The 13,015-nt window shown below is 39.1% G+C and overlaps 1 protein-coding gene across 1 annotated transcript; it reads left to right on the top strand.

Moving 5' to 3' along the window:
- The first annotated feature begins 525 nt into the window (after positions 1 to 525).
- DDX20 (DEAD-box helicase 20) lies at positions 526 to 11,076 on the top strand. The gene is made up of 11 exons (XM_012468153.2): positions 526 to 861; positions 1,269 to 1,363; positions 4,012 to 4,180; positions 4,766 to 4,880; positions 4,992 to 5,134; positions 5,282 to 5,420; positions 5,519 to 5,577; positions 6,719 to 6,801; positions 7,140 to 7,245; positions 7,348 to 7,449; positions 9,857 to 11,076. Exons 1-11 carry the CDS (start codon positions 561 to 563, stop codon positions 11,014 to 11,016), a joined length of 2,472 nt encoding a protein of 823 aa, XP_012323576.2. The 5' UTR covers positions 526 to 560; the 3' UTR covers positions 11,017 to 11,076.
- Positions 11,077 to 13,015: the final 1,939 nt, after the last annotated feature.

Here is a 13,015-nt window from a genome sequence, read left to right as displayed (position 1 = left end):
GGACTCGGAGACGAAGGACACACCAGCCAATGTGGTAAATCTTTTGGTCCGGATACGCTCTGGGCGCACTCTGCGAGCACAGAGAAGAAGCGAGTCAGGTTACGTAGCCGGTACCGTTGGGGAAGAGGCGGCCGCGGAGCGAGATAGGCCGGAGGAACGGAAAACGGAAGCACGTGGCGTGTGGGGGACGCACCGGGCGCATCACAAAGCGCGCCAAGAGGGCTGAGGCGCCGGGGCACAGCTTGGTGGCTCCGCCCAGGAGAGGGCGGGGAGGCGCCCCCACCGCGGGCTCGCGGCGCCCTCTGCAGGCCACAGGCAGCGACTCACCAGTAGCCTCATCTTTCCCCTTCTCCCTCTTGTTGCTTTCCTCAGGCCACATTTTTTGTCTGTGGGGTAGTGTTCCCTAGTCTCTCAGCCTCCGACTTCCGTTCCTTCCCTCCATTTTCAGGCCAGGCGTGTTAGTGTCTGCGCGGGAAAACTGCCAATAAAGTTTTTCCTCCTTTCGCTTCCAGGATCCCTGCCTCCCTTCAAGTACCGCGAGATCTGAAGGCGCGGCTACCATGGCGGCGGCGTTTGAAGCGTCCGCGGCCTTAGCGACAGTGGACACTGCTATGCTGGCCGAACGTGTGGCCTCGCAGGTCTCGACACCGCAGCCAACACCCGGGCCTGTGAGGAGCCTGCGGACGGCTCAGGATATCCGCAGCCCGCGGACCCGCACGGGGGACGTGCTGTTGGCGGAGCCGGCCGACTTCGAGTCACTGCTGCTTTCGCGGCCGGTGCTGGAGGGGCTGCGGGCGGCCGGCTTCGAGAGGCCCTCGCCCGTGCAGCTCAAGGCCATCCCGCTGGGGCGCTGCGGGCTTGGTGAGAGCGGGGGCCCGGGAGAGGTCAGGGGGGCCCGGGAGAAGTGTGGCCGAGGGGCGGCGGCGGCCAAGTCCGCGCCGCAGCTCGGGAAGAGCCCTCGGTCGGCCGCCCGGCCTGGGGCAAGGCGCTAAGCTCAGTGAACTTATTTGTAAAACTAAGGCGCACTGTTGAATTTAAGTTGGTTAAGGGCTTTTCCAGCACTGACAAATGGTTCTAAGTTTGAGAAGATGAAAGGTAAACGTTCAGGGACTAGGCGTGTTCTCATACGTTTTTGAGATTCAGCTAAAAATGAAGGTGCCAACTAGGGGAATCTCAGGAGACCCTTCTAGTTCTCTGATTCCATGTTAGTCCCTAAGCTGCTTCAGTGAGTACTGACTAGTGATATATATGTATTTTTTCCTTCGCAGATTTAATTGTTCAAGCTAAATCGGGCACTGGGAAAACCTGTGTGTTCTCCACCATTGCTTTGGATTCTCTTGTTCTTGAAAACTTAAGTACCCAGGTGAGTTAGCTCAGAGGACCAGAGGAGGATGTGTTATGTGGACTTTACCACAGGTCAGATGAAATACCGGTAGCTCCTCAGAGGTGGAAGTGAATTTGATGAATTGAGTTAAGGGTGGTGGTGGTGAAATTTGGAATTTTCTATGTGTACCTTATTTAAATAGAATAAAGCTAACGTGTCAATTTTGTCACTACTTGATAATACAGACAGGGATTCTTTACTGACTAGATTAGTGTGAGACTTCACATTAGACTTGATTCATGGTATTGTAGTGCTCTGGCTATTGCTGATAACTGCAGGGTTTTTGTTTTTTTGAGACTATGGCTCTGTCACCTAGGCTGGAGTGCAGTGGCCAATCATCGCTCACCGCAACCTTGAACTCCTGGGCTCCAGCGATCCTCCCACCTCATCTTCCTAAGTAGCTGGGACTACAGGTGTGTGCCACCACACCTGGCTACTTTTTGTGTTTTTTTGTGGCGTCTCTTCAGTGTTGTATAGGCCGGCTTTAAACTCCTGGGTTCAAACAATCCTCCCACCTTTGCTTCTCAAAGTGCTGGGATTACAGGCATGAGCCACCACACCCGGTGTGCAGGTGGTTCTTAAAGCTCTGTAAATGTATCATTGATCTCTTGTCTTCTAGGTTGTCTCAGAGGGTTTCTAAGATTGCCTTACCCAAATTAGCAAGAAATTTGGGTTTGGGGATCATTTCTTCAACAAAGATTAGTTGAGCCCATATTACATATAAACAGTATGCCAGGCATTGGGGATTCAAAGATGAATTAGATGTGAGTCTCATAACCTTACTTTGTAGTTTAGTTTTTATGGCAGACTGTATTTCAAGTTCTCAGACATTGGTATATCTAATGATGAATCTTCAACAATGGTTTTTAATCCAGATACCCATGTTAATTCCCCGAGAAGCTTGTTGAGTCCGTCTTACATCTGCCAAATCCTAGGTGATGTTGCACATTGGAAATCATCCTACTTTGCAAGAACCTGAGCTAGTCTAATTGTAGACTAGGATGTATTTGAGATTTTGGCTTCTGACAATTTGGCAGCAGATAAAATGCTAAAATCCTGGAAAAGTTTCATAAATTCATTTTTTTTTTTTTTGAGGTGGAGTCTCACTCTGTTGCTTAGGCTGGAGTGCAATGGCACAGTCTTGGCTCACTGCAATCTCTGCCTCCCAGGTTCAAGTGATTTTCCTGCCTCAGCCTCCCGAGTAGCTGGGATTACAGGTGTGCACACCACACACCCAGCTAATTTTTTTTGTATTTTTAGTAGAGATGGAGTTTTGCCATGTTGGCCAGGCTGGTCTCAAACTCCTGACCTCAGGATATCCACCCGCCTCAGCCTCCCAAAGTGCTGAGATCACAGATATGAGCCACTATGCCCGGCAAATTCATATTTTAATATTTTTTGTGTATCAAAGTAATACATACTCATTTTTGAAAATTGGGAAAATTCAGAAAAATTAGGAAGTACCAGAAAACAAAATCTATAATCTCACTACCTAGAGAGAAACCACTATTAATTTGGCATGTTTTCTCCCAGTCTTTTATTTTATTTTAATAAAGTTTTTATTCCTTTAGTTAAGAGCACAAAGTATTGCTTTTGCCTCCTCCAGTAGTTACATTGCAAAGTTTTTACCATGGCTCTCAAGGCTTTTGTGATGTAGCCCCTAGAGCTAGATCTTTACTTTACTTTCCCACTAATTCTGTATAGCCAGGTGGGCCTTCTTTTTCTTCCTCAAATACACCAAGAACACTGCCATCTTATGGCCTTTGCATTTGCTGTTTTCGTGAAAACACTTCCCCAGGTGTCGTATAGCCAGCTCTACTCTATGCCGCACTTGCAGGTCTCTGCCAAACTTGTAGGTCTCTGCTCAAGTGTTACCTCCTTAGAGGAGGGCTCATGATTACCTCATTTAAAATGACTCCTTCTTTCCCTGTTTGATTTTTTTTATGATACTTTTCATTACCTGTCATTACTTATTTTTGTTTATTGTATTCTTATTATTTAAGAATGAAAGTACCATGAAGACAAAGACTGTACTGTTAATTGTTGATTCCCCAGCAACTAGTATGTTGCCTAGCACACAGTAGGTTCTAACTTAATATTTGTTGAATAAATGAATGAATGAATGGAATACAGTCAGCCCTCCCTATGTTGCCTAGCACATAGTAGGTTCTTACTTAATATTTGTTGAATGAATGAATGAATGGAATACAGTCAGCCCTCCCTATCTTCAGGTTCTGTATTAGCTGATTCAGCTAACTGTTGATCAAAAATATTCAGGGGAGGGGTGGGGGAACAATAAAAAATAGTAAAGAATGAAAAGATACAAACAAAAATACAGTATAACAATTTACATAGGATTTAAATTGTATTAGGTATTATAAGTAATCTAGAGATGGTTTAAAATATGTGGGAGGATATACATAGGTAATATACAGGTATATGCAATCTTATATAACAGACTTGAGCATCTGCCAGTTTTGGTATCTGGGGGCTTCCTAGGACCAATCCCTTGTGGATACCAAGGGATAACTATATTTTACCCTATCAATAAAAACTCATTTTAAATGAAATATAGTGTGTCATGTATTTCTCTGACTCAAAGGTATAATTTATGTTTTTTATTTTAGATTTTGATCTTGGCCCCTACAAGAGAAATTGCTGTACAGATACATTCTGTTATTACAGCCATTGGAATAAAAATGGAAGGCTTGGAATGTCATGTCTTTATTGGAGGGACCCCATTATCGCAAGACAAAACCAGACTTAAAAAGTGTCATATTGCCGTTGGATCTCCTGGTAAGATAACAATGCCTGTTGGTAACCAGGGCTTTTAAGGAACTAAACACTTTTAATATAAAAAAAGATATATGGGAATCTTTGATAACTGTGATAGTTATTTTTGTTAGAAATGAAGAGCATTAGACTGGTGAGATATAGGCACATGACTGGTTTATCAGTGGAATTTATGAAATCTCCATCCTAAGGATGTTTCAGAACACATGGGATAGTCCTCTGAGAAGAAACACGATGACTTTCAGGAGGCCCTTCTAAGCAATGGACTGGGATTATTCTTTGGCTTCTCTATTGTATTTGGTTGTGAATCACTCAGAATCAGAGTCTTGCATTCAGTGCTTTAGGTTTTTTGTTAGGATTGGTGTTTATTTACTGGTGATGAAATGTGAGGGGAAAACAGTGAGTTTAGGCAAGATCAGAGCTCAAGATTTCTGATTTGTGGTTTAGTGTGAACATGTATAATGAGAGTTGAATCAAGAAATTCAGCAGAACAACTTGTGAATAAGTAGAGTAACAACATTGGCTGAGATTTACACAAATTTGGTACATCATAAATATTTCCTTTTTTTTTTTTTTTTTGAAAATTAGGCAGAATTAAGCAACTCATAGAGCTTGACTACTTAAATCCAGGCAGTATACGCCTCTTTATTCTTGATGAAGCAGATAAACTTTTAGAAGAAGGAAGCTTCCAGGAGCAAATAAAGTAAGAAAAATAACTAACTTGACTATTAAAACAGTGTCCCAAAGTATCTAGCTTTTCTGAGTGGTGATTATTGTCTGAATAATTTACATGACATATGTTTTTATTTTGCAGTTGGATTTATTCTTCCTTGCCTGCCAGTAAACAGATGCTGGCAGTATCAGCTACTTACCCTGAATTTTTGGCTAATGCTTTGACGAAGTACATGAGAGATCCCACTTTTGTAAGACTGAATGCCAGTGATCCAAGTCTCATAGGTATGTGCAGCTTTTAGCTACTTACATTATTAGTTTGTTTGTGATATTCTGGAGCTTTTCCTTGCCTAGTTGTCTGTTGCTGTTTTGTGATATCCGTTAGGTTATATAGCATATATGTATGTTTTAACTGACAACTCTTCTTTGTAGGTTTGAAGCAGTATTACAAAGTTGTCAATTCGTACCCTTTGGCACATAAGGTTTTTGAGGAAAAGACTCAGCATTTACAGGAACTATTCAGCAGAATTCCGTTTAATCAAGCTTTAGTCTTCTCTAATTTGCACAGCAGGTAATGTAACTTAAAAGGCCATCTGGGGAACTTGTGAAATAAAAGGATAGGCAGGAGCAATATTTGTAAATTTGTAACCATTATGTTCTATTTCATAGAGCACAACATTTGGCTGATATCCTTTCTTCTAAAGGCTTTCCTGCTGAGTGCATTTCAGGTAAGTTCATCTCTTACTTTAATCTTTATTTAGTATACTGACTTGAAGCCTCCAAAGTCAGGAGGAAGAAATACCACTTTATGAGTTGCCTTCTGAGTGTAAAATTATCATGTGTTTTTTAGAGTAAAGGAATTTTCAGGCTTATTTTTCTTTGGAATTTGATACGTCAATATCCTTCTATTTTTAAGGAGTAACTTGGTGTATGGTAAAAAGTTAGAAAACTAGTGTTCAGAGAGATGTAATTTTATATCTCTGAGTATAACTACAAAGAACTTAATTCTATAAAACCAAGTATGTCTGTGTTGTGTTAAGATAAAAATATTTTTCTTTAGAAAAGAATTTTTTTTTTTTTAAATAATCACTGTTAAGATGCTGGAGATCACTAACCGAATTGACTGTTTTATGGTTTTGTGGAAGGCAGAGTGATTGACTTCTTGCCACAAAGTTAAATGATTACTGCTGGCATAGTGAAAGAGTCAAAGGATTTTTGGATCAGTGAGATCCTTTTTAGAGTTTTGTTTGGTGTTAGCTTCGTTTTTGACTTTTTTTTTTTAATTTTTTTAATTTTTTTTTTTTTTAGTAGAGATGGGGTTTCACCATATTGGCCAGGCTGGTATTGAACTCCTGACCTTGTGATCCACCCTCCTCATCCTCCCAAAGTACTAGGATTATAGGTGTGAGCCACTGTGCCCCACCTGTGTTAGCTTAGTTTTTAACCTGTTGGCTTGAGCTTGTTTAGTTATGGTATATCATGAGATACTGGGGAGACTATTTTCTAATGAACCAATATTTTAACTATAGATCACACTTTAACACCAAATTATAAACAGCTGATTTAAAGCATTTTTATTTTCCTAAGAATTGCTAGTTATACTTCATATGTAACTGCAAATAGAATTTATATGCATGGCCTGATTACTATTTAAAATTGATTTTGAATTTCAAGTTGATTGCCTAAACCATATTTTAAAAGATTCTGACTTTGGATCGTAACCTAGATTTGCACAGAAGGACATAATTAACTGTGGTTGGTGTGTTAAAAGTGTTAAGACTGGGCGTTATGATTTTTACTTTTTGTGGATTTGATAACTATGTATTAGCTTAGTTGTTTTTATATGACTTTCTTTTGGTGTCCTTTTAGGCAATATGAATCAGAATCAGCGTCTTGATGCTATGGCTAAACTGAAGCAGTTTCATTGCAGAGTCCTCATTTCCACAGATTTGGTAAATTTCCTGTTTAGTTTGTGTGACTAATCTATCTTGACGTATGTTCTTTTATCAGATGTACAGCTTTCATCTATTATTTTATGTAGGTGTATCTGCAAGAATACCAGAAGATAATTATCTTTCCAGTGCTGAGGGAAATGCTTTCTTAAAAATGTCTTTAATATGTTGATCTTTGTTCTTGAAATTAGTCATTAGGAATGAATTTCCTTTTCCTCTGCTCCTCAATATTCTGTACTTAATTTGGCTCTTGGCTATACTGGAAGAATATAATATGCATTGGTAGCCATGCTGTACAGTTAGTGCAAACAGATAATTACTATCTTCTTCAATTCAAGACTTCCCGTGGGATTGATGCTGAGAAGGTGAATCTGGTTGTAAATCTGGATGTACCATTGGATTGGGAGACATATATGCATCGGATTGGCAGAGCTGGCCGTTTTGGTAAATAAAGTTTCAGTGCTTTCTTTAAGGGGAGGTATCTATAATGTGACAGGTGGGCTTTGAATGTTATTATTTTACTACCTAACATTCTCTCTGCTTTAGGTACATTGGGACTGACAATGACCTACTGTTGCCGGGGAGAGGAAGAAAATATGATGATGAGAATTGCCCAGAAATGTAATATCAACCTTCTCCCTTTACCAGGTACATTTAATCTGTTTCATTTTGCTGTCAGAATAATTATAGTGGTGATAAGCATAATAAAAATATTAATAATAGCAAACACAGAGTGCTTATGATGTGCTGGATACTGTTCCCAGTCCTGTATGTACATTAACTCATTTCTCACCACACTCCTATGAAGTGTGTGTGATTCTTTTGTAGATGAGGATATTTAGGCATAGAGAGGGTAAGTAAAGGTGTTAGAGCTAGCAAGTAGCAGGGAGAGGAGTGCAGGCTAACCACTGGCACATGAGAAAGGAGAGCTGGCTGGGCACAGTGGCTCACGCTTGTAGTCCCTGCACTTTGGGAGGCTGAGACGGGTGGATCACCTGAGTTCAAGACCAGCCTGGTCAACATAGTGAAACCCCGTCTCTACTAAAAAATACAAAAATTAGCTGGGTATGGTGGCGGGTGCCTCTAATCCCAGCTGCTCAGTAGGCTGAGGCAGGAGAATTGCTTGAACCCAGGAGGTGGAGGTTGTAGTGAGCCAAGATTGCACTATTGCACTCCAGCCTGGGCAACAAGAGTGAAACTCCGTCTCAAAAAAAAAAAAAGAGGGGAAAGAAAAATGAGAGCTCTATTAGCTCTATTTTATTTGTTAGTGGCTTTGCAATTTGATTTTATTCTTTGATATGAGGAGGGATATTTTACCTCTTTTAAGTTGCTGTGAGGTTTATTCTTGCCATATTCTCCATTGTTACCATGTGGAAGGAACAACATCTTTAATTTGAATACTATTTTGAAAACTTTGAGTGAAATTTTTTTTTTTTTTATTTCAGTCATTTATCTTGCTTCTTAAGTGCTATCTTGGAAACAGTGCATATTTAAAACTATTAATGATCTCTTAAAAACAAAAGATTCTAAAAAACTCTTTGAGTGGAAATATGGCATGTTTGATGTGCATGTTATACAGAAAATGTGCACTATAAATAGTGTATATTTATATATAGATGATGTATATATAGATAAACACACATATAGCATATACATGACCTTGTAGAATATGGGATATATAGTTTGAATAAATATAATTGAATTTTTTTTACTGATTTTCTATTTAATTTATTTTATGAAGTTAGATTAAGTATAGACCTGGAAGTCCTATGTATTACAGTAGATCTGGGTTAGTATAACTTTTATGCTCTTTTACAAATCTCTGTAATTGCTCTAAGCTTAGAGTCCTGATTTGCAGTATATCATAGAGTAGATGGTCTTTAGGCTCTATATCAGTTCTAAAACTGTTAATTCTCTCTGTGAAGTTTATTGGTAGTCTGATGTGGGAAGAAAATAGAAAATTGGTAGAAGGGGGTTAAGGCTTCTTGTAGGATTCAGTGTCATAGCATCTAGTGATAAAAATAAAAATTGCCTTTGGATACTGGAAAATGATATATTTGGATCTTTATGTAATGTTAACAGAGGCCTGAAATCATTAGAAAATAATACTCATGCTGTTAGGTCTATATTGGACTGGGAATTTGTGTAACAATAGATGTTCAAATGAGTTTCCTGGGGCAGAACTAGGAGGGAGGCCTGTATTATAGGACTAGGTGAGCAAGGGATATCACCTGAGTAGGAATGAGAGTTTTAATCATAGAATCTCTTCAGCAAAGGATCAAGAGACTTCACTGTAGTATCTAGACCCATGAGATTTATAGGTAACATGGAGCATAAATAGCAACAACAAGCAAGATCTTTGTAAAGCAGGCTTGTTATATCTTGTCTGCGTAAGACAAAAATTGATCACACTTTGAAAGGTCTGATTGCTGGAAGCAAATTGTCACACGTGGATGGAATAGGAAATTTAGAGGATTGAAGCCAGCAAATTTTTAAAAATTAGAAATGTCATTGGTGCCACAGATCTTTTTAAAGTCATCTAATTTTTTTCCCCTGTAGAGGTTTTCTCTCTACTGTTAAGGGCAGTAATTTTTTCTGTTGGAGTACTGGGTGAAAGATTTAGTTGGGTGTAAAGAGTTGCAGTTGTAATATTTCGTAGATAAGCTTTGGGGAACACAATCCATTTTCTAGTATCTTGTTTTGTTGTCAGAATATTGAAATAAGGGAAAGGGCTGTGGAGAGGGAGGAGAGAAAAGATGGGAGAATTGCTGCAGACTCTTGTACATTACTCCTAGAGTAAGCTCTTTCTCTAGTGAGGGTGAGGGGAGACAGTGCTTGTGAGTATGAGATGGGTCTTACGTATTTCTTAGGCAGATTTCTCTATTACAAGATTGCTTCGGTCTTTAAAAATATTAATATATTTATTAAACATCTTAGTATATTTGCATATTTTGTTAAATATATTTGACCATAGAAAACTTTATGAAATCATGTGAAAAACAATGGTCTAGAGTAGCTTGAGAATTTTAATACATTTTTCTTCCTTTTTGTGTAGATCCCATTCCTTCTGGTCTGATGGAAGAATGTTTGGATTGGGATGTGGAAGTTAAAGCTGCTGTGCATACATATGGCATAGCAAGTGTACCTAACCAACCCCTAAAAAAGCAAATTCAAAAAATAGAGAGACCCATTCAAACTCAGAAAGCTCATGGTAACCACATAGCTTCCTCTAGAAATACTTCTGTGTCTGCACTATCAGTCAAATCAAAAAATAATACCAAACAAAAGCTTCCTGTGAAAAGCCACTCAGAGTGTGGAATCACAGAAAAAGCAGTGTTACCAAAAGAACTGGGCTGTGCCATACAATCTAAAGAGCAAATGAAGAATTCTGTTCAGACCCCCATTGAAAGCCCCACCAACAGTCAGCACCAGGTCAAAGAAGCTTTACCTGTGTCACTCCCCCAAATTCCTTGTCTGTCTTCCTTTAAAATCCATCAACCATACACTTTGACTTTTGCTGAATTGGTAGAGGATTATGAACACTACATTAAAGAGGGATTAGAGAAACCTGTGGAAATCATCAGGCACTACACAGGTCCTGGGGATCAGACTGTGAATCCTCAAAATGGTTTTGTGAGAAATAAAGTTACTGAACAGAGAGTCCCCGTATTGGCAAGTAGTAGCCAATCTGGAGACTCTGAGAGTGACAGTGATTCTTACAGTTCAAGAACTTCTTCTCAGAGCAAAGGAAATAAGTCATACTTGGAGGGCTCTTCTGATAATCAGCTGAAAGACTCTGAATCTACTCCTGTGGATGATCATATTTCTTTGGACCAACCTTCAAATGGAAGTGACACCCCCAATCCAGAGGAATATCAAGAATCAACTGAAATCCAGATCAAATCAAGACAGAAAGAGGGGGCTAGCCAGAGAGCTAAGCAGAGCCAGAGAAACCTACCCAGGCGGTCTTACAGATTGCAGACTGAAGCCCAGGAAGATGGTTGGTATGACTGTCATAGGGAAACACATCTGAGTTTTTCTGATACCTATCAGGATTATGAGGATTACTGGAAAGCTTACTATAGGGCATGGCAAGAATATTATGCTGCCGCTTCTCAGTCATATTATTGGAATGCTCAGAGACATCCAAGTTGGATAGCAGCCTATCATATGAATACCATTTATCTACAAGAAATGATGCATAGTAACCAGTGATTATAGGATATACCTGAGACCATCAGGAACTGTCAACAAGTGATACCTTTGGATATCCATCCTCCTTGACCTCTAGTACAGTGGTATATAGTGGCATTTCTGATAAACTTGAAAAGACTTGAGGCTTTCTACTGGGACACATCTATTTTTCAGATTGTTTTGATTTAGGACAGGTATATTATCTTAATTTTAAGAGTTTTTTTTTTTTTTTAAACTTCATCAGATTCTTGAAAGTTAAATTTTGGGACATAGAGCTGAAAGTTTCAGGGTGCCATTTTCTATAAGATCTTCCCAAAAGAAACATTTAAAAACCATGACATATATACCACTGCTTACTTAAAAACAATAAAAATAGATTTGAGAAGTAACGTTAGTTCACTGGGAGTTCTTTACAAAGGGCTTGGGCTGAATTTCCTTCTATAGAGATGCATTCTTGTAGAAATTTGTAGCATGGTAGATCAGAAAATCCTCTTGTTTTAGGTTTAGGCAGGAGGGAATAAACATTGCTTTAGATTTTCCTAAAGGTATTTGATTTGATCTATTTGCTTCTAGTAAAAATAATTGTTTTTAGTAAAAACAAATTCAGTTAAACATGTTTATATGTTTATTGTTTATCTTTTGAATGTCTCTTCTTGAGGTTGCGAAAGCTGTCCACATTTTCACTGTGAATTTAAATAGCTGAGGGTCATCAGTGGCTGTCTTATTTATGTTGCTCAGGTAGAGGAGCAGCTCTTAATCTTTTTTGGTTCTTAGATCCTTTCATGAATTAGCTGAAAGCTATAGATTGACCCCAGGAAATTTCTCATTCCATAAATACAGAATTGTGAATGTAATTTCAAGGGGTTCCTAGACCCTCTGAAGTTCATCTATACAGTCCAGGTTAACAAGTGACCTGCTCTGCTGGTAGGTTCTGAGTTTTAAGTATTTATTGGAAGCTGGAATTGATTCTCTTCAGACAGTTCTCAGTGCATCCTAATCTTGTGTCTTCTAGAAAATTCTCCCCAGTTTTTTTTTTTGAGACGGAGTTTCACTCTTGTTACCCAGGCTGGAGTGCAATGGCGCGATCTCGGCTCACCGCAACCTCTGCCTCCTGGGTTCAGGCAATTCTTCTGCCTCAGCCTCCTGAGTAGCTGGGATTACAGGCACATGCCACCATGCTCAGCTATCTCCCCAGTTTTTACCTCTCCCCAGTTTTTACGGCTAGAATCCAAGAGGAGCTATTGTTTCTCTGAGCTGATGTGTCTGTAAATTATGATTTAGAAAAATATAATTGGAAATTACATATTCTTTCCTTTTTTTTTCTTTGGAAGTCCTTTCATGATTAAGCTTTTGGTTCCCAAACCTTTCTGTGAACTGGATTTTTGGTGAGAGAGCCACTTGTGTATAGAGATGTGTATTCACTTTTTAAAAGGAAAGCTCTTCTTTCTTGTGTACATACTTGTCTAAGTAGTATAAAACACTTTCTCCAGGGCTGTTGGCAAACACCCACAGCCATTGTCATTTATTGTCCAACAGATAACACAATTCTAAACTCCTATTTAACTTGGATTCCTGTCATTTGGATTGGGCAATGTTAGGCTTTTCTTACATCTGTCAGTATTTTACATTAATTAATAATGTTGATAGCAAATCCATAATTAGGTCCAGTATGTCATTAAGTAGAGATTTTAATTACACATTTAAATAAGACCCTGTCATTGATACATAATTGAATTTACTTTTTCTATCCTTTCCCCTACAATATAGCCAATTTCAGTTTGTCATTGCTAGGGGATTTTAATTAGGGTACTACTGCATCTTAATTAGAGATGAGGTTACCTACCCATTAGTCTTCAAATTAATTGGATTCTCTATTTTGTGTTTGGGTTTTTTTCCCCCATTGAAAAATAAGCTGAAGGTGAGCATATGTATAACATACAAAAATACTAATTGCTTCAATTTCCACAAGCATTTACCAGGAATATGGCAGCTGCCAAATTCTTAAATAACAGAGGTAGCT

This window comes from Aotus nancymaae, unplaced genomic scaffold (genome assembly GCF_030222135.1).
Source record: "Aotus nancymaae isolate 86718 unplaced genomic scaffold, 86718_ANA_hifiasm-v0.15.2.pri h1tg000007l, whole genome shotgun sequence".
Taxonomy (NCBI): Eukaryota; Metazoa; Chordata; class Mammalia; order Primates; family Aotidae; genus Aotus; species Aotus nancymaae.
Note: the sequence above shows the minus strand (reverse complement) of the source record. Positions and strands in the feature narration are given on the sequence as shown.

Excerpts from the sequence above, each read along its gene's own strand:
- DDX20 (XM_012468153.2), top strand. The coding sequence starts at position 561 with ATGGCGGCGGCGTTTGAAGCGTCCGCGGCCTTAGCGACAGTGGACACT. Across the intron at positions 862-1,268 it reads GCTGGGGCGCTGCGGGCTTG|ATTTAATTGTTCAAGCTAAA; the intron begins GTGAGAGCGGGG and ends TTTCCTTCGCAG. Across the intron at positions 7,450-9,856 it reads CAACCTTCTCCCTTTACCAG|ATCCCATTCCTTCTGGTCTG; the intron begins GTACATTTAATC and ends CTTTTTGTGTAG.